Source organism: Oncorhynchus keta, chromosome 10 (genome assembly GCF_023373465.1).
Source record: "Oncorhynchus keta strain PuntledgeMale-10-30-2019 chromosome 10, Oket_V2, whole genome shotgun sequence".
Classification (NCBI taxonomy): Eukaryota; Metazoa; Chordata; class Actinopteri; order Salmoniformes; family Salmonidae; genus Oncorhynchus; species Oncorhynchus keta.
The window spans coordinates 5,294,789-5,319,341 of NC_068430.1; the positions used below are offsets into that span (position 1 = coordinate 5,294,789).

General features: G+C 41.8%; 1 protein-coding gene across 7 annotated transcripts in view; it reads right to left on the bottom strand.

The window, feature by feature from the left end:
- Positions 1 to 24,553, bottom strand: part of LOC118389600 (dedicator of cytokinesis protein 3-like) — a 454,681-nt gene that overhangs the window by 148,498 nt on the left and 281,630 nt on the right. For all 7 annotated transcript variants that reach the window (XM_052526213.1, XM_052526214.1, XM_052526211.1 and 4 more), the window contains exons 7-12: positions 19,774 to 19,858; positions 17,853 to 17,894; positions 17,456 to 17,613; positions 3,753 to 3,834; positions 3,323 to 3,383; positions 378 to 525 (exon numbers count right to left, since the gene is read on the bottom strand). In XM_052526213.1, coding sequence (XP_052382173.1) covers positions 378 to 525; positions 3,323 to 3,383; positions 3,753 to 3,834; positions 17,456 to 17,613; positions 17,853 to 17,894; positions 19,774 to 19,858 — 576 coding nt within the window. The remainder of the gene's footprint in view (positions 1 to 377; positions 526 to 3,322; positions 3,384 to 3,752; positions 3,835 to 17,455; positions 17,614 to 17,852; positions 17,895 to 19,773; positions 19,859 to 24,553) is intronic.

A 24,553-nucleotide genomic window follows, 5' to 3' on the forward strand; every position in this document is an offset into this window, starting at 1 on the left:
ATCAGTCTAATGGTGGATGGTGATCAGGGCGTGAATCAGTCTAATGGTGGACGGCATCAGGACGTGAATCAGTCTAATGGTGGACGGCGATCAGGACGTGAATCAGTCTAATGGTGGACGGCGACAGGGCGTGAATCAGTCTAATGGTGGATGGTGATCAGGACGTGAATCAGTCTAATGGTGGACGGCGACAGGACGTGAATCAGTCACACAGGGCGTGAATCAGTCTAATGGTGGACGGCACAGGACGTGAATCAGTTAAAATACAATCATATAATTTCATACGGTACAGCAGTGTGTGTGTGTGTGTGTGTGTGTGTGTGTGTGTGTGTGTGTGTGTGTGTGTGTGTGTGTGTGTGTGAATGCGTGTCACTCACGTGTAGACTTTGAGTACAAAGTCCTTCTCCTCCTTTAGTTCTGAGATGGTCTGTAGGACATCACTCATGGCCAGAACCGCACAGCCGTACGGCCTTCTGTACTGGACGTGAGGAGGACCCTTCTTAGTATCATTCAGCAGCATCCGACCTGCACACACACACACACACACACACGCACACACACACACACACACACACACACACACACACACACACACACACACACACACACGCACACACACACACACACACACACACACACACACACACACACACACACACACGCATACACACACACACACACGTATATACACACACACACACACACGCATACACACAGGCATACACACACACACACGCACACACACACACACACACACACACACACACACACACGCACGCACACGCACACGCACACGCACACGCACACGCACACGCACACGCACACACACACACACACACACACACACACACACACACACACACACACACACACACAATAAGACCAAAGTAATATTTTAGTACGTACAGAATATAGTACATACCAAGTCATGATATTTAAGCAATAAGGTCCGAGGAAGTGTGATATATGGTCAATATACCACGGCTACGGGCTGTTCTTAAGCACGACGCACTGCGGAGTGCCTGAATACAGCAATCAGCCGTGGTATATTGACCATATATCACAAACTCCGAGGTGCCTTAATGGAGCAGAAAGCTAGAGGAAGAGTTGTATACTGTATGATACTGGAGCAGTTTTACATATGGAACACTCTGTGGAAAGGGTTCTACACGGAACTCAAAATGGTTCTACTTGTAACCAAAAGGGGTTCTACCTGGATCCAACAATGGTTCTTTAAAGGTGTTTCCTATGGGGACAGCTGAGTGTACAGTTAGAAAGTGGAGTCGGGATCCAGAGGAAGAGAACCACTGAGATAGATATAGGGCCTGGCGTGCTCAACTGGCGGGCTCAACTGGCGTGCTCAACTGGCGTGCTCAACTGGCGTGCTCAACCGGCGTGCTCAACCGGCGTGCTCAACTGGTGTGCTCAACTGGCGTGCTCAACTGGTGTGCTCAACTGGCGTGCTCAACCGGCGTGCTCAAATGGCGTGCTCAACTGGTGTGCTCAACTGGCGTGCTCAACTGGCGTGCTCAACTGGTGTGCTCAACTGGCGTGCTCAACTGGTGTGTTCAACTGGCGTGCTCAACTGGTGTGCTCAACTGGTGTGCTCAACCGGCATGCTCAACTGGCGTGCTCAACTGGTGTGCTCAACTGGCGTGCTCAACTGGCGTGCTCAACTGGTGTGCTCAACTGGCGTGCTCAACTGGAGTGCTCAACCGGCGTGCTCAACTGGCGTGCTCAACTGGCGTGCTCAACTTGTGTGCTCAACTGGCGTGCTCAACCGGCGTGCTCAACCGGCGTGCTCAACTGGTGTGCTCAACTGGCGTGCTCAACTGGCGTGCTCAACTGGTGTGCTCAACTGGCGTGCTCAACTGGTGTGCTCAACTGGCGTGCTCAACTGGTGTGCTCAACTGGCGTGCTCAACTGGCGTGCTCAACTGGTGTGCTCAACTGGCGTGCTCAACTGGAGTGCTCAACCGGCGTGCTCAACTGGCGTGCTCAACTGGCGTGCTCAACTGGTGTGCTCAACTGGCGTGCTCAACCGGCGTGCTCAACCGGCGTGCTCAACTGGTGTGCTCAACTGGCGTGCTCAACTGGCGTGCTCAACTGGTGTGCTCAACTGGCGTGCTCAACTGGTGTGCTCAACTGGCGTGCTCAACTGGTGTGCTCAACTGGTGTGCTCAACCGGCGTGCTCAACCGGCGTGCTCAACTGGCGTGCTCAACTGGCGTGCTCAACTGGTGTGCTCAACTGGCGTGCTCAACTGGCGTGCTCAACTGGTGTGCTCAACTGGCGTGCTCAACTGGTGTGCTCAACTGGCGTGCTCAACTGGTGTGCTCAACTGGCGTGCTCAACTGGCGTGCTCAACTGGTGTGCTCAACTGGCGTGCTCAACTGGAGTGCTCAACCGGCGTGCTCAACTGGCGTGCTCAACTGGCGTGCTCAACTGGTGTGCTCAACTGGCGTGCTCAACCGGCGTGCTCAACCGGCGTGCTCAACTGGTGTGCTCAACTGGCGTGCTCAACTGGCGTGCTCAACTGGTGTGCTCAACTGGCGTGCTCAACTGGTGTGCTCAACTGGCGTGCTCAACTGGTGTGCTCAACTGGTGTGCTCAACCGGCGTGCTCAACCGGCGTGCTCAACTGGCGTGCTCAACTGGCGTGCTCAACTGGCGTGCTCAACTGGCGTGCTCAACTGGAGTGCTCAACCGGCGTGCTCAACTGGCGTGCTCAACTGGCGTGCTCAACTGGTGTGCTCAACTGGTGTGCTCAACTGGCGTGCTCAACTGGCGTGCTCAACTGGTGTGCTCAACTGGTGTGCTCAATTGGCGTGCTCAACTGGCGTGCTCAACTGGTGTGCTCAATTGACGTGCTCAACCGGCGTGCTCAACTGGCGTGCTCAACTGGCGTGCTCAACTGGCGTGCTCAACTGGTGTGCTCGATTGGCATGCTCAACTGGCGTGCTCAACTGGCGTGCTCAACTGGTGTGCTCAACTGGCGTGCTCAACTGGCGTGCTCAACTGGCGTGCTCAACTGGCGTGCTCAACTGGCGTGCTCAACTGGCGTGCTCAACTGGCGTGCTCAACTGGTGTGCTCAGGCTTTGTATGAAAGCTGTAATTTGGGCTCAAAGGTGGACTGTTCTGCACATTCAGAGCCAGCCAAGGAAAGATAACACAAAAGTTACACGAGGCCACTTAAGGATGTTGCTGGCCTTTGCAGGAGGAGAGGGGCAACCCTCCCAAGCCTATATCCTGAAATTAAAACATACGCAGCATACTGTTTTACCCTCAATGAGACCAAATCAAATTCTAGACATCATGTCTTACCAGTTCTGATGACTTGGGAAACAATATACAGGTCCCGCTTCATGTCCTTATTGCTTAGATCCTGCAGAGTAAACAGTTAAATACATATTATTATTATATATTATGACTTAGTTGTGTAAGGGGTGATAAAGGCCAGAGTAGACAGTTAAATACATTAGTTAGTTGTGTAAGGGGTGATAAAGGCCAGAGTAGACAGTTAAATACATTAGTTAGTTGTGTAAGGGGTGATAAAGGCCAGAGTACACAGTTAAATACATTACTTAGTTGTGTAAGGGGTGATAAAGGCCAGAGTACACAGTTAAATACATTACTTAGTTATGTAAGGGGTGATAAAGCCAATAACCATTATGGAAACTATTGTTTGATGATCACATAAATGTTGATTGTGATGCTATTGGGGCGGAGGGAGATGGGTGTCTGGTGAGCTCACCGTGAAGAGAGCACACAGTCGGTCAACCTTTTCTGGATTTTTGGGACCTCCATTCTTGTTCAGTCTGACCATAAACTTCTCACTGAAATAAGAAAGAAAATCTACCGTTTGCTGCATTTCCAATGCAATTTCCTGCGATGGGATGTCAAGTCACACTATTTAGAATCTCCCACGACACACTTCGGATTCGAACTGTCATTGGCCAGAAAAAAACACACAAAACATGCAGTATAATAAAATACTAAATACATGTTCTAAACCAAACCGTTATCCCTTCGCAAAGATATAGAGACCATCTAAGGATAGCAGCATATTACATGACCTGTTAAAACCATTTAAGCCTACCCCCTACTTTTTCGAACATTCTGTTAAAAATCGCACAACATTTCAGCGTCCTGCTACTCATGCCAGGAATATAGTATATGCATATGATTAGTATGTGTGGATAGAAAACACTCAGACGTTTATAAAACTGGTTAAATCACGGCTGTGACTATAACAGAACGTGCGTTTCATCGAAAAGCGCAAGAAAATCTGATCACTGAAAACTGGAAAATAAATCAATGCGTCACTTGACGCCACTTGATGTCATGCTCCAGACCAGAGCTTTTGGCACCACTAGGTTCCTATCAGCAGCCGACCATCAGAGTTAGTGATGTCATGCTCCAGACCAGAGCTTTTGGCACCACTAGGTTCCTATCAGCAGCCGACCATCAGAGTTAGTGATGTCATGCTCCAGACCAGAGCTTTTGGCACCACTAGGTTCCTATCAGCAGCCGACCATCAGAGTTAGTGATGTCATGCTCCAGACCAGAGCTTTTGGCACCACTAGGTTCCTATCAGCAGCCGATGGAGCGTGATGTCACGCTCCAGACCGGAGACTGGGGGCCGAAGCTTCCTATACCATTTGACAACGGATGCATGTTTAACTGCAGTCATTTCTATAAGCGGTGCTGTGATGTGATGGAGTGAGAAAATCACAGCTCTGATTGCAGAAATGATTGCAGTTGACATGCAGCCATTGTCAAATGGTAGAGGATGTCTCCTTCAATACCTTAATGGTATATCTAGAACCAGACTACATGTTGAAAAACCGTGACGGCCACGATGGAGACGATGTTTTCTCTGCAAGTACAAAGCGGAAGCTCTCAAACAAAATATGTGGTGTTAACAACAGATTGTTGGACGTCTATGAACACGCTGTCATACGTCACTGCTGCCAGCCATGACATTGGTGAGAAGTGGGACATGAAGTCCCATGTCCTGACAACTGGGAACATGGAGGAGAAGCCCACTGCAGAGAACCTCAAACAGCATTAACTACCATGGTTGCTGAGTGGGTGGGGGACAGTTGTATGTCCCTTCTGACACTTCTGTATGTGTAATGTTTACTGTTCATTTGTATTGTTTATTTCACTTTATATATTATCTACCTCACTTGCTTTGGCAATGTTAACACATGTTTCCCATGCCAATAAAGCCCTGGAATTTAATTGAATTGACAGCAGTAAGGCGAGCGCGGTCTGGTCGCCAGGACTGAGGTAGACTGAACTGCACTGCCCCCTAGTGGTCATTAACAGGACCATTATCTGAATTGTGAATTCACATCATTATATGTATTTTTTTCTTATTGTTTAAACATTTAAACCTTAAGAAGATGTTTACATTTGACACATCCCTAGCACACACACACACACACACACACACATATACACACACGCACACATACACTCACACACACATGCCCGCACACACACACACACACAAACAGAGACATACACACGCGCACACACACGCCAACACTGTATGCAACCGCTTGACTCAGAGGGGGGCATGATGCTGTCAGAGGGGGCATGATGCTGTCAGAGGGGGCATGATGCTGTCAGAGGGGGCATGATGCTGTCAGAGGGGGCATGATGCTGTCAGAGGGGGCATGGTGCTGTCAGAGGGGGCATGATGCTGTCAGAGGGGGCATGATGCTGTCAGAGGGGGCATGATGCTGTCAGAGGGGGCATGATGCTGTCAGAAAGGGGGCATGATGCTGTCAGAGGGGGCATGATGCTGTCAGAGGGGGTATGATGCTGTCAGAGGGGGCATGATGCTGTCAGAGGGGGCATGATGCTGTCAGAGGGGGGCATGATGCTGTCAGAGGGGGGCATGATGCTGTCAGAGGGGGGTATGATGCTGTCAGAGGGGGGTATGTCTTTCTGTTTTTTATTTGTATATTTTGTCTGATGCCTGCATGCGTGCGGCTCCACAGTGACTCACAGAAAGCAAAGACATCTAAAAGAAGACGATGCCCATGAGGTTCTATCTTTATCTATACACAGCAGATTATGTTGGGTCCAGTAAGGACAAACTATCATCAGAATATAAATATGTTGGGTCCAGTAAGGACAAACTATCATCAGAATATAAATATGTTGGGTCCAGTAAGGACAAACTATAATTTAGTTTGTCTGGGACTCGATATCATGTTACCTACAGCTCATCTCCCCTGGGATGAGAGATTATCTATGTGACTATTAGGATATCTATACCACAGCTAGACAAAGCACCAGCCAGCTGGTCCAGCCAGTCCTTAGAGGACTTGACACTATTTCCATGTATTATCCTGGCTAAACACCAGCTAGCGAGCAGCTACCTCAGAGTGCCCAATTCAAACTATCCGTTTGATAGTGCAATAGTATTGCACCTCAGGAGAAGTTGCTAGATGTTTTTGTATTCTGTTAGGATCTCTGGCTAAGCACCTATTAGCTACCTCAGAGTGCTAGTTCAGACCATAAGTATGTTATTAGCATTTGTGGCTGGTACTTGCACCTTGGAGTACCAATCATTCGACACAAAAAAAAATAAGCTGTCGTACTTTAGAACAATGACCCATCAGACATTTGTATTGAACAAAGGAAGTAGAAATGATCATGTGACTGGGTAGAAAGGGCTTTTAACGATTACCTGCTATCAAGGAGGAGACGTTACTCTACGGTCTATTCCCCCCAGGACACTGATTGCCTGGCTCTTTTTCCACCTTCCCTCGGGTTGGGTACAGTTACCTTAGTCTCAATTCCAATATTCACACTATCATTCCACTTAAAATATAGTCGTTTGAAACTGAGTACTCTACTGATATTTCCAGCAAATATATACGATTTCATATTTTGTTCCCCTGTGTGAGAGGAACTGATTCACTGCTGATAGTTTGTCCTTTCTGGACCCAATATGTTTATATTCTGATGATAGTTTGTCCTTTCTGGACCCAATATGTTTATATTCTGATGATAGTTTGTCCTTTCTGGACCCAATATGTTTATATTCTGATAATAGTTTGTCCTTGTTTATATTCTGATGATAGTTTGTCCTTACTGGACCCAATATATTTATATTCTGATGATAGTTTGTCCTTACTGGACCCAATATATTTATATTCTGATGATAGTTTGTCCTTGTTTATATTCTGATGATAGTTTGTCCTTACTGGACCCAATATGTTTATATTCTGATAATAGTTTGTCCTTGTTTATATTCTGATGATAGTTTGTCCTTACTGGACCCAATATGTTTATATTCTGATAATAGTTTGTCCTTGTTTATATTCTGATAATAGTTTGTCCTTACTGGACCCAATATGTTTATATTCTGATGATAGTTTGTCCTTGTTTATATTCTGATGATAGTTTGCCCTTACTGGACCCAATATATTTATATTCTGATGATAGTTTGTCCTTACTGGACCCAATATGTTTATATTCTGATAATAGTTTGTCCTTGTTTATATTCTGATGATAGTTTGCCCTTACTGGACCCAATATGATTTATATTCTGATGATAGTTTGTCCTTATTTTATATTCTGATGATAGTCTGTCCTTACTGGACCCAATATATTTATATTCTGATGATAGTTTGCCCTTACTGGACCCAATATATTTATATTCTGATGATAGTTTGTCCTTTCTGGACCCAATATGTTTATATTCTGATGATAGTTTGTCCTTGTTTATATTCTGATGATAGTTTGTCCTTGTTTATATTCTGATGATAGTTTGTCCTTACTGGACCCAATATGTTTATATTCTGATAATAGTTTGTCCTTGTTTATATTCTGATGATAGTTTGTCCTTACTGGACCCAATATATTTATATTCTGATGATAGTTTGTCCTTACTGGACCCAATATATTTATATTCTGATGATAGTCTGTCCTTGTTTATATTCTGATGATAGTCTGTCCTTACTGGACCCAATATATTTATATTCTGATGATAGTTTGTCCTTACTGGACCCAATATATTTATATTCTGATGATAGTTTGTCCTTACTGGACCCAATATATTTATATTCTGATGATAGTTTGTCCTTGTTTATATTCTGATGATAGTCTGTCCTTACTGGACCCAATATATTTATATTCTGATGATAGTTTGTCCTTGTTTATATTCTGATGATAGTCTGTCCTTACTGGACCCAATATATTTATATTCTGATGATAGTTTGTCCTTGTTTATATTCTGATGATAGTTTGCCTTACTGGACCCAATATATTTATATTCTGATGATAGTTTGTCCTTACTGGACCCAACATATTTATATTCTGATGATAGTTTGTCCTTACTGGACCCAACATATTTATATTCTGATGATAGTTTGTCCTTGTTTATATTCTGATGATAGTTTGTCCTTGTTTATATTCTGATGATAGTTTGTCCTTACTGGACCCAACATGTTTATATTCTGATGATAGTTTGTCCTTACTGGACCCAATATGTTTATATTCTGATAATAGTTTGTCCTTGTTTATATTCTGATGATAGTTTGTCCTTACTGGACCCAATATGTTTATATTCTGATAATAGTTTGTCCTTGTTTATATTCTGATGATAGTTTGTCCTTACTGGACCCAATATGTTTATATTCTGATAATAGTTTGTCCTTGTTTATATTCTGATAATAGTTTGTCCTTACTGGACCCAATATGTTTATATTCTGATAATAGTTTGTCCTTGTTTATATTCTGATGATAGTTTGTCCTTACTGGACCCAATATGTTTATATTCTGATGATAGTTTGTCCTTTCTGGACCCAATATGTTTATATTCTGATAATAGTTTGTCCTTGTTTATATTCTGATGATAGTTTGTCCTTACTGGACCCAATATGTTTATATTCTGATAATAGTTTGTCCTTGTTTATATTCTGATGATAGTTTGTCCTTACTGGACCCAATATGTTTATATTCTGATGATAGTTTGTCCTTGTTTATATTCTGATGATAGTTTGTCCTTACTGGACCCAATATATTTATATTCTGATGATAGTTTGTCCTTACTGGACCCAATATATTTATATTCTGATGATAGTTTGTCCTTACTGGACCCAATATATTTATATTCTGATGATAGTCTGTCCTTGTTTATATTCTGATGATAGTCTGTCCTTACTGGACCCAATATATTTATATTCTGATGATAGTTTGTCCTTACTGGACCCAATATATTTATATTCTGATGATAGTTTGTCCTTACTGGACCCAATATATTTATATTCTGATGATAGTTTGTCCTTACTGGACCCAATATATTTATATTCTGATGATAGTCTGTCCTTACTGGACCCAATATATTTATATTCTGATGATAGTTTGTCCTTACTGGACCCAATATATTTATATTCTGATGATAGTCTGTCCTTACTGGACCCAATATATTTATATTCTGATGATAGTTTGTCCTTACTGGACCCAATATATTTATATTCTGATGATAGTTTGTCCTTACTGGACCCAATATATTTATATTCTGATGATAGTCTGTCCTTACTGGACCCAATATATTTATATTCTGATGATAGTCTGTCCTTACTGGACCCAAAAGTCGTGTTAATATTTTTTATAATTATTTCTTATGGTTGTTACATTGTCCAGAAGGAATGCATTTGGTTGGATGATTAACACCATGTGTATCCTGTACATACAACTAATACAACTTGAAACCCATGGACAGGTTGTGAGTGGGTAGGACTGCCTGAGATGGACAGGTTGTGAGTGGGTAGGACTGCCTGAGATGGACAGGTTGTGAGTGGGTAGGACTGCCTGAGATGGACAGGTTGTGAGTGGGTAGGACTGCCTGAGATGGACAGGTTGTGAGTGGGTAGGACTGCCTGAGATGGACAGGTTGTGAGTGGGTAGGACTGCCTGAGATGGACAGGTTGTGAGTGGGTAGGACTGCCTGAGATGGACAGGTTGTGAGTGGGTAGGACTGCCTGAGATGGACAGGTTGTGAGTGGGTAGGACTGCCTGAGATGGACAGGTTGTGAGTGGGTAGGACTGCCTGAGATGGACAGGTTGTGAGTGGGTAGGACTGCCTGAGATGGACAGGTTGTGAGTGGGTAGGACTGCCTGAGATGGACAGGTTGTGAGTGGGTAGGACTGCCTGAGATGGACAGGTTGTGAGTGGGTAGGACTGCCTGAGATGGACAGGTTGTGAGTGGGTAGGACTGCCTGAGATGGACAGGTTGTGAGTGGGTAGGACTGCCTGAGATGGACAGGTTGTGAGTGGGTAGGACTGCCTGAGATGGACAGGTTGTGAGTGGGTAGGACTGCCTGAGATGGACAGGTTGTGAGTGGGTAGGACTGCCTGAGATGGACAGGTTGTGAGTGGGTAGGACTGCCTGAGATGGACAGGTTGTGAGTGGGTAGGACTGCCTGAGATGGACAGGTTGTGAGTGGGTAGGACTGCCTGAGATGGACAGGTTGTGAGGACTGCCTGAGATGGACAGGTTGTGAGTGGGTGGACTGCCTGAGATGGACAGGTTGTGAGTGGGTAGGACTGCCTGAGATGGACAGGTTGTGAGTGGGTAGGACTGCCTGAGATGGACTTGTGAGTGGGTAGGACTGCCTGAGATGGACAGGTTGTGAGTGGGTAGGACTGCCTGAGATGGACAGGTTGTGAGTGGGTAGGACTGCCTGAGATGGACAGGTTGTGAGTGGGTAGGACTGCCTGAGATGGACAGGTTGTGAGTGGGTAGGACTGCCTGAGATGGACAGGTTGTGAGTGGGTAGGACTGCCTGAGATGGACAGGTTGTGAGTGGGTAGGACTGCCTGAGATGGACAGGTTGTGAGTGGGTAGGACTGCCTGAGATGACGGTGAAATGATAGATATATTTGACAAGGAAAGATATACTTCAGACCACATTGATTTAAATATGCCTCCTTGGTAACGAAGTCTCCGTGGTAACTACTGCAGTCTCCAGGCGTACCTCCTCTAGTGTCCCCAGATTCTACTGTGTTACCATAAAACAGGTCCCCCTACAACAGAAACATCTACTGGGTTCTGTGACGACGACATGCAGCATGTCAATATCTTCAGTGGGTTGATTTAGATCTTCTCAGTGACAGAATCCATTTAAAAAATATATCCCTCAGAACAAAGGCTGCCACACACACACACACACACGCACACACGCACGCACACGCACGCACACACACACACACACACACACACACACACACACACACACACACACACACACACACACACACACACACACACACACACACACACACACACACACACACACACACACACACACACACACACACACACACACACATGTATTTGCCTCTTGTAGCCTGAGCTTGATGTCAGACCCACCAGCGAGGAGATGATTATACCAGACAACAGGTTATCAAGGCCAAACCAGCTGAACTGCTTTCCTCTGCCTGACCACTGTGTGTGTGTGTGCATGTGTGTGTGTGTGTGTGTGTGTGTGTGTGTGTGTGTGTGTGTGTGTGTGTGTGTGTGTGTGTGTGTGTGTGTGTGTGTGTGTGTGTGTGGCAGCCACAGTTCCTGCTGCCCGTTTAAATGTGGGGAGAAAGAAGGACAGAGGAAGGAGGGAGATAATGAAACCCTCTCCTCTCCGTCTCCTCTCTTTCTGTCTCCTCTCCGTCTCCTCTCTGCCTGTCTCCTCTCTGTCTCCTCTCTGTCTCCTCTCTGTCTGTCTCCTCTCTGTCTCCTCTCTGCCTGTCTCCTCTCTGTCTCCTCTCTGTCTCTTTCTGTCTCCTCTCTGTCTCCTCTCTGTCTCCTCTCTGCCTGTCTCCTCTCTGTCTCCTCTCTGTCTCCTCTCTGTCTCCTCTCTGTCTCCTCTATGTCTCCTCTCTGCCTGTCTCCTCTCTGTCTCCTCTCTGTCTCCTTTCTGTCTCCTCTCCTCTCTGTCTCCTCTCTGCCTGTCTCCTCTCTGTCTCCTCTCTGTCTCCTCTCTGTCTCCTCTCTGTCTCCTCTATGTCTCCTCTCTGCCTGTCTCCTCTCTGTCTCCTCTCTGTCTCCTTTCTGTCTCCTCTCTGTCTCCTCTCTGTCTCCTCTCTGTCTCCTCTCTGTCTCCTCTCTGTCTCCTCTCTGTCTCCTCTCTGTCTCCTCTCTGCCTGTCTCCTCTCTGTCTCCTCTCTGTCTCTTTCTGTCTCCTCTCTGTCTCCTCTCTGTCTCTTTCTGTCTCCTCTCTGTCTCCTCTTTGTCTCCTCTTTGTCTCTTTCTGTCTCCTCTCTGTCTCCTCTTTGTCTCCTCTTTGTCTCTTTCTGTCTCCTCTCTGTTTTCTCTAAGTCTCCTCTCTGCCTGTCTCTTCTCTGCCTGTCTCCTCTCTGTCTCCTCATGTCTCCTCTCTGTCTCCTCTCTGTCTCCTCACTGTCTCCTCTCTGTCTCCTCTCTGTCTCCTCTCTGTCTCCTCACTGCCTGTCTCCTCTCTGTCTCCTCATGTCTCCTCTCTGTCTCCTCATGTCTCCTCTCTGTCTCCTCATGTCTCCTCTCTGTCTCCTCATGTCTCCTCTCTGTCTCCTCATGTCTCCTCTCTGTCTCCTCTCTGTCTCCTCTCTGTCTTCTCATGTCTCCTCTCTGTCTCCTCTCTGTCTCCTCTCTGTCTCCTCTCTGTCTTCTCATGTCTCCTCTCTGTCTCCTCATGTCTCCTCCCCGTCTCCTCTCTGCCTGTCTCCTCTCTGTCTCCTCTCTGTCTTCTCATGTCTCCTCTCTGTCTCCTCTCTGTCTCCTCTCTGTCTCCTCTCTGTCTTCTCATGTCTCCTCTCTGTCTCCTCATGTCTCCTCCCCGTCTCCTCTCTGCCTGTCTCCTCTCTGTCTCCTCATGTCTCCTCTCTGTCTCCTCTCTGTCTCCTCATGTCTCCTCTCTGTCTCCTCATGTCTCCTCTCTGTCTCCTCATGTCTCCTCTCTGTCTCCTCATGTCTCCTCTCTGTCTCCTCTCTGTCTCCTCTCTGTCTCCTCCTGTCTCCTCTCTGTCTCCTCATGTCTCCTCTCTGTCTCCTCATGTCTCCTCTCTGTCTCCTCATGTCTCCTCTCTGTCTCCTCTCTGTCTCCTCTCTGTCTCCTCATGTCTCCTCTCTGTCTCCTCATGTCTCCTCCCCGTCTCCTCTCTGCCTGTCTCCTCTCTGTCTCCTCTTTGTCTCCTCTTTGTCTCTTTCTGTCTCCTCTCTGTTTTCTCTAAGTCTCCTCTCTGCCTGTCTCTTCTCTGCCTGTCTCCTCTCTGTCTCCTCATGTCTCCTCTCTGTCTCCTCTCTGTCTCCTCTCTGTCCCCTCTCTGTCTCTTTCGGTCTCCTCTAAGTCTCCTCTCTGCCTGTCTCCTCATGTCTCCTCATGTTTCCTCATGTCTCCTCTCTGTCTCTCCCCAGAGAAGGAAGTGCTCGGTGGAGCTGCACCATCCAGCTGTGTGACACATGCCATGTTACACACACACACACACACACACACACACACACACACACACACACACACACACACACACACACACACACACACACACACACACACACACACACACACACACAAACACACACAACCTACGCTACATCAGTGTCATTATACACATTAGCTATTCATTGTGTTTTATGATAATTAAAACAACCATACATTATTTATAAATCTCATTAACAAAGCTATTGATAATTCATTAGTGCATTACCGTACGGATGGTTCAACATCATGGACTAACTGTCGGGTAAATGTAAAACCTAAAAAAATAAATAAACGGAAACAAAATGTAATCGATTCAAATATAAACACTGTGATATTGACTGGGATCGTTGTCGTCCGTAAAAGACTGGAGCAAAGTGTTTGTCAAGTCTGGATAGATGTTGTCGGATCACAGTGTTCCTCAACCTGACCGTATCACCACCCCATCTATCTGCCGGCCCTCCTTTAGGTCGTACGGTGTTGGCTAGTGGGGCTCCGCATCTCAGTGGTTCAAATCCAGGCTGTATCACAACCGGCCGTGATTGGAGAGTCCCATAGGGAGGAGAGTCCCATAGGGCGGTGTGGGCAGTCTAAGTCTCCTCTCTGCCTGTCTCTCATTGTAAATATGACTTTGTTCTTAACTGACTTTGCCTCGTTAAATAAAGGTTCAATAAATAAAGGTTCAATAAATTAATGTTCAATAAATAAACATTCAATAAATAAACATTCAATAAATAAACATTCAGTAAATAAACATTCAATAAATTAATGTTCAATAAATAAACATTCAATAAATAAACATTCAATAAATAAACATTCAGTAAATAAACATTCAATAAATAAACATTCAGTAAATAAACATTCAGTAAATAAACATTCAGTAAATAAACATTCAATAAATAAACATTCAATAAATAAACATTCAGTAAATAAACATTCAATAAATAAACATTCAGTAAATAAACATTCAGTAAATAAACATTCAGTAAATAAACATTCAATAAATAAACATTCAATAAATAAACATTCAATAAATAAACATTCAATAAATAAATGTTCAATAAATAAACATTCAATAAATAAACATTCAATAAATAAAGGTTCAATAAATAAAGGTTCAATAAATTAATGTTCAATAAATAAACATTCAATAAATAAACATTCAATAAATAAACATTCAGTAAATAAACATTCAATAAATTAATGTTCAATAAATAAACATTCAATAAATAAACATTCAATAAATAAACATTCAATAAATAAACATTCAGTAAATAAATGTTCAATAAATAAACATTCAATAAATAAATGTTCAATAAATAAATGTTCAATAAATAAACATTCAATAAATAAACATTCAATAAATAAACATTCAATAAATAAATGTTCAATAAATAAATGTTCAATAAATAAATGTTCAATAAATAAATGTTCAATAAATAAACATTCAATAAATAAATGTTCAATAAATAAACATTCAGTAAATAAACATTCAATAAATAAACATTCAGTAAATAAACATTCAATAAATAAACATTCAGTAAATAAACATTCAATAAATAAACATTCAATAAATAAAGGTTCAGTAAATAAACATTCAATAAATAAACATTCAGTAAATAAACATTCAATAAATAAACATTCAATAAATAAACATTCAATAAATAAACATTCAATAAATAAACATTCAATAAATAAACATTCAATAAATAAACATTCAATAAATTAATGTTCAATAAATAAACATTCAATAAATAAATGTTCAATAAATAAACATTCAATAAATTAATGTTCAATAAATAAACATTCAATAAATTAATGTTCAATAAATAAACATTCAATAAATAAACATTCAATAAATAAACATTCAATAAATTAATGTTCAATAAATAAACATTCAATAAATAAACATTCAATAAATTAATGTTCAATAAATAAACATTCAATAAATAAATGTTCAATAAATAAACATTCAATAAATTAATGTTCAATAAACATTCAATAAATAAACATTCAATAAATAAACATTCAATAAATAAACATTCAATAAATTAATGTTCAATAAATAAACATTCAATAAATAAATGTTCAATAAATAAACATTCAATAAATTAATGTTCAATAAATAAACATTCAATAAATAAACATTCAATAAATTAATGTTCAATAAATAAACATTCAATAAATAAATGTTCAATAAATAAACATTCAATAAATTAATGTTCAATAAATAAACATTCAATAAATAAATGTTCAATAAATAAAGGTTCAATAAATTAATGTTCAATAAATAAACATTCAATAAATAAACATTCAATAAATAAACATTCAATAAATAAACATTCAATAAATTAATGTTCAATAAATAAACATTCAATAAATAAACATTCAATAAATAAATGTTCAATAAATAAACATTCAGTAAATAAACATTCAATAAATAAACATTCAATAAATAAACATTCAATAAATAAATGTTCAATAAATAAACATTCAATAAATAAATGTTCAATAAATAAACATTCAGTAAATAAACATTCAATAAATAAATGTTCAATAAATAAACATTCAGTAAATAAACATTCAATAAATAAACATTCAATAAATAAACATTCAGTAAATAAACATTCAATAAATAAACATTCAATAAATAAACATTCAGTAAATAAACATTCAGTAAATAAACATTCAATAAATAAACATTCAATAAATAAACATTCAATAAATAAACATTCAGTAAATAAACATTCAGTAAATAAACATTCAGTAAATAAACATTCAATAAATAAACATTCAATAAATAAACATTCAATAAATAAACATTCAGTAAATAAACATTCAGTAAATAAACATTCAATAAATAAACATTCAGTAAATAAACATTCAGTAAATAAACATTCAATAAATAAACATTCAATAAATAAACATTCAGTAAATAAACATTCAATAAATAAACATTCAATAAATAAACATTCAGTAAATAAACATTCAGTAAATAAACATCCAGTAAATAAACATTCAGTAAATAAACATTCAATAAATAAACATTCAATAAATAAACATTCAGTAAATAAACATTCAATAAATAAACATTCAATAAATAAACATTCAATAAATAAATGTTCAGTAAATAAACATTCAATAAATAAACATTCAATAAATAAACATTCAATAAATAAACATTCAATAAATAAACATTCAATAAATAAACATTCAATAAATAAACATTCAGTAAATAAACATTCAATAAATAAACATTCAATAAATAAACATTCAATAAATAAACATTCAATAAATAAACATTCAGTAAATAAATGTTCAATAAATAAACATTCAATAAATAAACATTCAATAAATAAACATTCAATAAATAAATGTTCAATAAATAAATGTTCAATAAATAAATGTTCAATAAATAAATGTTCAATAAATAAATGTTCATTAAATAAATATTCAATAAATAAATGTTCAATAAATAAAGGTAAAAAATAAGCTGTCCCGGTGATCTGTGTTCAGACCCCAACCATTAGCATCTTAGCACACTACTGTAGAAACTAGATACCCACCTGATATGCTTGCTGTGTTAGCCCACAGAGCTAAAGCCTAACGGTAGTTTATCAAACTAGCTACGTCACACACCTAGAACGTCTAGAATCCCTGATGTGATTCCCCTCCCTGACGTCGTAGAGAGAGAAGAAGATGTCTGTATCTTCTCCCATGTCAAACAGACCCAAACCATTAGCTTTACAGTAGCCTGTCTTTAGCTGATGTGATTCCCCTCCCTGAGGTCGTAGAGAGAGAAGAAGATGTCTGTATCTTCTCCCATGTCAAACAGACCCAAACCATTAGCTTTACAGTAGCCTGTCTTTAGCTGATGTGATTCCCCTCCCTGAGGTCGTAGAGAGAGAAGAAGATGTCTGTATCTTCTCCCATGTCAAACAGACCCAAACCATTAGCTTTACAGTAGCCTGTCTTTACCTGATGTGATTCCCCTCCCTGAGGTCGTAGAGAGAGAAGAAGATGTCTGTATCTTCTCCCATGGTGTTGTAGGTGAAGCTCTTCAGGTTGATGAACAGGTGGTGAGGGACGGGGATACAGCAGGGCTCTACACCGTGACCCCGACGCACACTGTCACCCTGTTGGGGATGAGACACGACACACAGCCCTGGAAGTCAGGTGTACTGTCGGCCATTCTGGGTCATTATGGGTCATCATGAGTAGGGTTAACTGAGAATATAATATCACGAGACGTGATAATAATACACTTGAACAATAAAACATTGGTTTATTAAACAAAAGTTCCACATTGTGAACGTAATCGTCATGCAGTACTGACAGTGTGTGATACATAGCAACTGCTGAGAGTATGCTGTACCTGGGTTGTGCTTTGCTGGACACTGTGTCTGCTGGACAGGTGCTGCAGCAACGAGAGAGAGCGAGAGAGAGAGCGAGAGAGAGAGAGAGAGAGAGAGAGACAGAGAGAGAGAGAGAGACAGAGAGAGACAGAGAGAGACAGAGAGAGAGAGAGAGAGAGAGCGAGAGAGAGAGAGCGAGAGAGAGAGAGAGAGAGAGAGACATCCTCAGTTAGTCATGTGTCTAGTTTCTTACAGCGGAGACCTGCCACTCTGCCATCTACCTCTACCCTCTCTGTCAGACCTGCCACTCTGCCATCTACCCTCTCTGTCAGACCTGCCACTCTGCCATCTACCCTCTCTGTCAGACCTGCCACTCTGCCATCTACCTCTACCCTCTCTGTCAGACCTGCCACTCTGCCATCTACCCTCTCTGTCAGACCTACCACTCTGCTATCTACCCTCTCTGTCAGACCTGCCACTCTGCTATCTACCCTCTCTGTCAGACCTACCACTCTGCCATCTACCCTCTCTGTCAGACCTGCCACTCTGCCTACCCTCTCTGTCAGACCTACCACTCTGCCATCTACCCTCTCTGTCAGACCTACCACTCTGCCTACCCTCTCTGTCAGACCTACCACTCTGCCATCTACCCTCTCTGTCAGACCTACCACTCTGCTATCTACCCTCTCTGTCAGACCTGCCACTCTGCCATCTACCTCTACCCTCTCTGTCAGACCTGCCACTCTGCCATCTACCTCTACCCTCTCTGTCAGACCTGCCACTCTGCCATCTACCTCTACCCTCTCTGTCAGACCTGCCACTCTGCCATCTACCTCTACCCTCTCTGTCAGACCTGCCACTCTGCCATCTACCTCTACCCTCTCTGTCAGACCTGCCACTCTGCCATCTAACTCTACCCTCTCTGTCAGACCTGCCACTCTGCCATCTACCCTCTCTGTCCCATTCCCAATCATATTCCTCATTCCCATTCCCCATTCCTATTCATATTCCTCATTCCCATTCACCATTTCCCATTCATATTCCCCATTCCCTTATTCCCCATTCATCCCCCTCCTCTCCCCTGTAACAGTTCCCCAGGTGGTTTGTGTTCTGACTTACCTGGTAAAATAAGATAAATAAACATTCAGTCTGTCCAGTGGCACCTAGCATTCTGTATAACATTCACATGTTGGTCTCTACAGTGACACCTAGCATTCTGTATAACATTCACATGTTGGTCTCTACAGTGGTCAGTGACACCTAGCATTCTGTATAACATTCACATGTTGGTCTCTACAGTGGCACCTAGCATTCTGTATAACATTCACATGTTAGTCTCTACAGTGACACCTAGCATTCTGTATAACATTCACATGTTAGTCTCTACAGTGACACCTAGCATTCTGTATAACATTCACATGTTAGTCTCTACAGTGGCACCTAGCATTCTGTATAACATTCACATGTTGGTCTCTACAGTGACACCTAGCATTCTGTATAACATTCACATGTTGGTCTCTACAGTGGCACCTAGCATTCTGTATAACATTCACATGTTAGTCTCTACAGTGGCACCTAGCATTCTGTATAACATTCACATGTTAGTCTCTACAGTGGTCAGTGGCACCTAGCATTCTGTATAACATTCACATGTTGGTCTCTACAGTGGCACCTAGCATTCTGTATAACATTCACATGTTAGTCTCTACAGTGACACCTAGCGTTCTGTATAACATTCACATGTTAGTCTCTACAGTGGTCAGTGACACCTAGCATTCTGTATAACATTCACATGTTGGTTATTTAGCATACGCTCTTATTCAGACTCAGTCTGTGAATTCAACTAAGTTAGTAGGGAAAAAACAACCACATATTCCCATTCAGTGGTAACGTTATACCTACCATTTTGTATAAGTCTCTACAGTGGTCAGTGGTACCTACCATTTTGTATAAGTCTGAGACGCTGATTTGTTCTGCATCAACCATCTCAAACTCCTTCCTGGGTACGAGATCCAGGCCTAGTTGTCTGTTGAGTAGAGAGAGAGTGAGGGTGAGAGACACACAGAGAGAGAGAGAGAGAGAGTAGGAGAGAGTGAGGGTGAGAGACACACAGAGAGAGAGAGAGCGCGAGAGAGAGAGTAGGAGAGAGAGAGAGTGAGAGACACAGAGAGAGAGAGCGGGAGAGAGAGAGTAGGAGAGATAGATAGAGAGAGAGCGGGAGAGAGAGAGTAGGAGAGATAGATAGAGAGACACACAGAGACAGAGAGAGAGAGAGAGAGAGAGAGAGAGAGAGAGAGAGAGAGAGAGAGAGAGAGAGAGAGAGAGAGAGAGGAGAGGGAGAGAGAGAGTAGGAGAGAGAGAGTGAGATACACACAGAGCGAGAGAGAGAGAGAGAGAGAGAGAGAGAGAGAGAGAGAGAGAGAGAGAGAGAGAGTAGGAGAGAGAGAGTGAGAGACACACAGAGAGAGAGTAGGAGAGAGTGAGAGTGCGAGACACACAGAGACAGAGAGAGAGAGGAAGAGAGAGAGTAGGAGAGAGAGAGAGTGAGAGACACACAGAGAGAGAGAGAGAGAGAGAGAGAGAGAGAGAGAGAGAGAGAGAGAGAGAGAGAGAGAGAGGGAGAGAGAGAGAGAGAGAGAGAGAGAGAGAGAGAGAGAGAGAGAGAGAGAGAGAGAGAGAGAGAGAGAGAGAGAGAGAGAGAGAGAGAGAGAGAGAGAGAGAGAGAGAGAGAGAGAGAGAGAGGGAGAGAGAGTAGGAGAGAGTGAGAGTGAGAGACACACAGAGACAGAGAGAGAGAGAGAGAAGAGAGATAGGAGAGAGAGAGAGTGAGAGACACACACAGAGAGAGAGAGAGAGAGAGAGAGAGAGAGAGAGAGAGAGAGAGAGAGTAGGAGAGAGAGAGAGTGAGAGACACACACAGAGAGAGAGAGAGAGAGAGAGAGAGAGAGAGAGTAGGAGAGAGAGAGAGTGAGAGACACACGAGAGAGAGAGAGAGAGAGAGAGAGAGAGTAGGAGAGAGAGAGAGAGAGAGAGAGAGAGAGAGAGAGTAGGAGAGAGTGAGAGTGAGAGACACACAGAGACAGAGAGAGAGAGAGAGGAAGAGAGAGAGTAGGAGAGAGAGAGAGTGAGAGACACACACAGAGAGAGAGAGAGAGAGAGAGAGAGAGAGAGAGAGAGAGAGAGAGAGAGAGAGAGAGAGAGAGAGAGGAGAGAGAGAGAGAGAGACACACACAGAGAGAGAGAGAGAGAGAGAGAGAGAGAGAGAGAGAGAGTGAGAGACACACAGAGACAGAGAGAGAGAGCGGGAGAGAGAGAGTAGGAGAGAGTGAGAGACACACAGAGACAGAGAGAGAGAGAGAGAGAGAGAGAGAGAGACATCTCAACATCAACTGTTTAGAGGAGACTCAGGCCTTCATGGTCGAATTGCTGCAAAGAAACCACTACCAAAGGACACCAATAATAAGACTTGCTTGGGTCAAGAAACACGATCAATGTACATTAGACCGGTGGACATCTGTCCTTTGGTCTGATGAGTCCAAATGTGTGTCGTTGTGAGACACATAGTAGATGAACGGATGATCTCCGCATATGTGGTTCCCACCATGAAGCATGGAGGAGGAGGTGTGATGGTGCTTTGCTGGTAACACTGTCAGTGATTTATTTAGAACTCAAGGCACACTAAACCAGCATGGTTACCACAGCATTCTGCAGCGATACGCCATCCCATCTGGTTTGGTCTTAGTGGGACTATCATTTGTTTTTCAGCAGGACAATGACCCAACACACCTCCAGGCTGTGTAAGGGCTATTTTACTAAGAAGGAGAGTGATGGAGTGCTGCATCAGATGACCTGGCCTCCACAATCCCCCGACCTCAACCCATTTGAGATGGTTTGGGATGAGTTGGACCGCAGAGTGAAGGAAAAGCAGCCAACAAGTATATGTGGGAACTCCTTCAAGACTGTTGGAGAAGCATTCCAGGTGAAGTTTGTTGAGAGAATGCCAAGAGTGTACAAAGCTGGAATCAAGGCAAATGGTGGCTACTTTGAAGAATATAAAATATATTTTGATTTATTAAACAGTTTTTTGGTTACTATATGATTCCATATGTTGTTATTTCAGAGTGTTGATGTCTTCACTATTATTTTACAATGTAGAAAATAGTTAAAAAAAATAAAGAAAAACTCTTGAATGAGTAGGTGTGTCCAAACTTTCGACTGGCACTGTATGTTTAAATATTTAACCTCAGCTACCGTAGATGTGAGTGTAACGACGGTTGCTGGAAGAAGGTGAGGACCAAGATGCAGCGTGGTAAGTGTTCATCATTATTTTAATAAACTGAACACTAAATACAACAAGGAACAAAATAAACAACCGAAACAGCTCTGTCAGGTGCAAAACACACCAAACAGAAAATAACTACCCACAATCCATAGTGGGAAAACAGGCTGCCTAAGTATGGTTCTCAATCAGAGACAACGATTACCAGCTGCCTCTGATTGGGAACCATACCAGGCCAAACACATAGAAATACAAAACCTAGACTACAAAACATAGAATGCCCACCCCAACTCACGCCCTGACCATACTAAAACAGAGACATAACAAAGGAACTGTGGTCAGGACGTGACAGTGAGTGAAAATAGCTGTGCGTGGCAGTAGAAGTTTTGTTGTCCATTACTCATCTCCAATCAGGGTATGTATGGCACGGTCGTCTACTGAAACTGATGTACCCTTACAAATATTTATTTTCTAAATGAATTAACTGAAAGCACTGTTTACATCCATTCGTGTAATTATCTTGTAAATAAATAGTAATTGAGAGCATTGCAATAGATGTCTACTGCTATAAGTTTTCAAAGTGTGCTGACAAATTACAAATAGGGAGAAACCAGACAGATAAGCCAGGGGATTTTCGTAGTAAACATGACTTTAACAGCGTTTTGTCTGTGAGGATACGAAAGAGGCTTATGGAGATTTCCCAGCCAAGACCAATAATGAGTGTCAGGCTGGCTGTTGACATTTAAACAAAAAAATTGTTTTACCTTTATTTAACCAGGCAAGTCAGTTAAGAACACATTCTTATTTTCAATGACGGCCTGGGTACAGTGGGTTAACTGCCTGTTCAGGGGCAGAGCGACAGATTTGTACCGTGTCAGCTCGGGGGTTTGAACTCGCAACCTTCCGGTTACTAGTCCAACGCTCTAACCACTAGGCTACGCTGCCACCCCGCCTGTGTGTGTGTTTGTGTCTGTGTGCTAACCTGACACACTCATTAGACACTCCACCCCACCCCAGTCACTACAGTATTACCTACAGTCACTACAGTATTATATACAGTCACTACAGTATTACCTACAGTCACTACAGTATTACCTACAGTCACTACATTATTACATACAGTCACTACAGTATTACCTACAGTCACTACAGTATTATATACAGTCACTACAGTATTACCTACAGTCACTACAGTATTATATACAGTCACTACAGTATTATATACAGTCACTACATTATTACCTACAGTCACTACAGTATTACCTACAGTATTACCTACAGTCACTACAGTATTATATACAGTCACTACAGTATTATATACAGTCACTACAGTATTACCTACAGTCACTACAGTATTATATACAGTCACTACAGTATTATATACAGTCACTACAGTATTATATACAGTCACTACAGTATTACCTACAGTCACTACAGTATTATATACAGTCACTACAGTATTATATACAGTCACTACAGTATTACCTACAGTCACTACAGTATTATATACAGTCACTACAGTATTATATACAGTCACTACAGTATTACCTACAGTCACTACAGTATTATATACAGTCACTACAGTATTACCTACAGTCACTACAGTATTATATACAGTCACTACAGTATTATATACAGTCACTACGTTATTACCTAGAGTCACTACAGTATTATATACAGTATTACCTACAGTATTACCTACAGTCACTACAGTATTATATACAGTCACTACAGTATTATATACAGTCACTACAGTATTACCTACAGTCACTACAGTATTATATACAGTCACTACAGTATTATATACAGTCACTACAGTATTACCTACAGTCACTACAGTATTATATACAGTCACTACAGTATTATATACAGTCACTACAGTATTATATACAGTCACTACAGTATTACCTACAGTCACTACAGTATTATATACAGTCACTACAGTATTATATACAGTCACTACAGTATTACCTACAGTCACTACAGTATTATATACAGTCACTACAGTATTATATACAGTCACTACAGTATTACCTACAGTCACTACAGTATTATATAGAGTCACTACAGTATTACCTACAGTCACTACAGTATTATATACAGTCACTACAGTATTATATACAGTCACTACGTTATTACCTAGAGTCACTACAGTATTATATACAGTATTACCTACAGTATTACCTACAGTCACTACAGTATTATATACAGTCACTACAGTATTATATACAGTCACTACAGTATTACCTACAGTCACTACAGTATTATATACAGTCACTACAGTATTACCTACAGTCACTACAGTATTATATACAGTCACTACAGTATTATATACAGTCACTACAGTATTACCTACAGTCACTACAGTATTATATACAGTCACTACAGTATTATATACAGTCACTACAGTATTACCTACAGTCACTACAGTATTATATACAG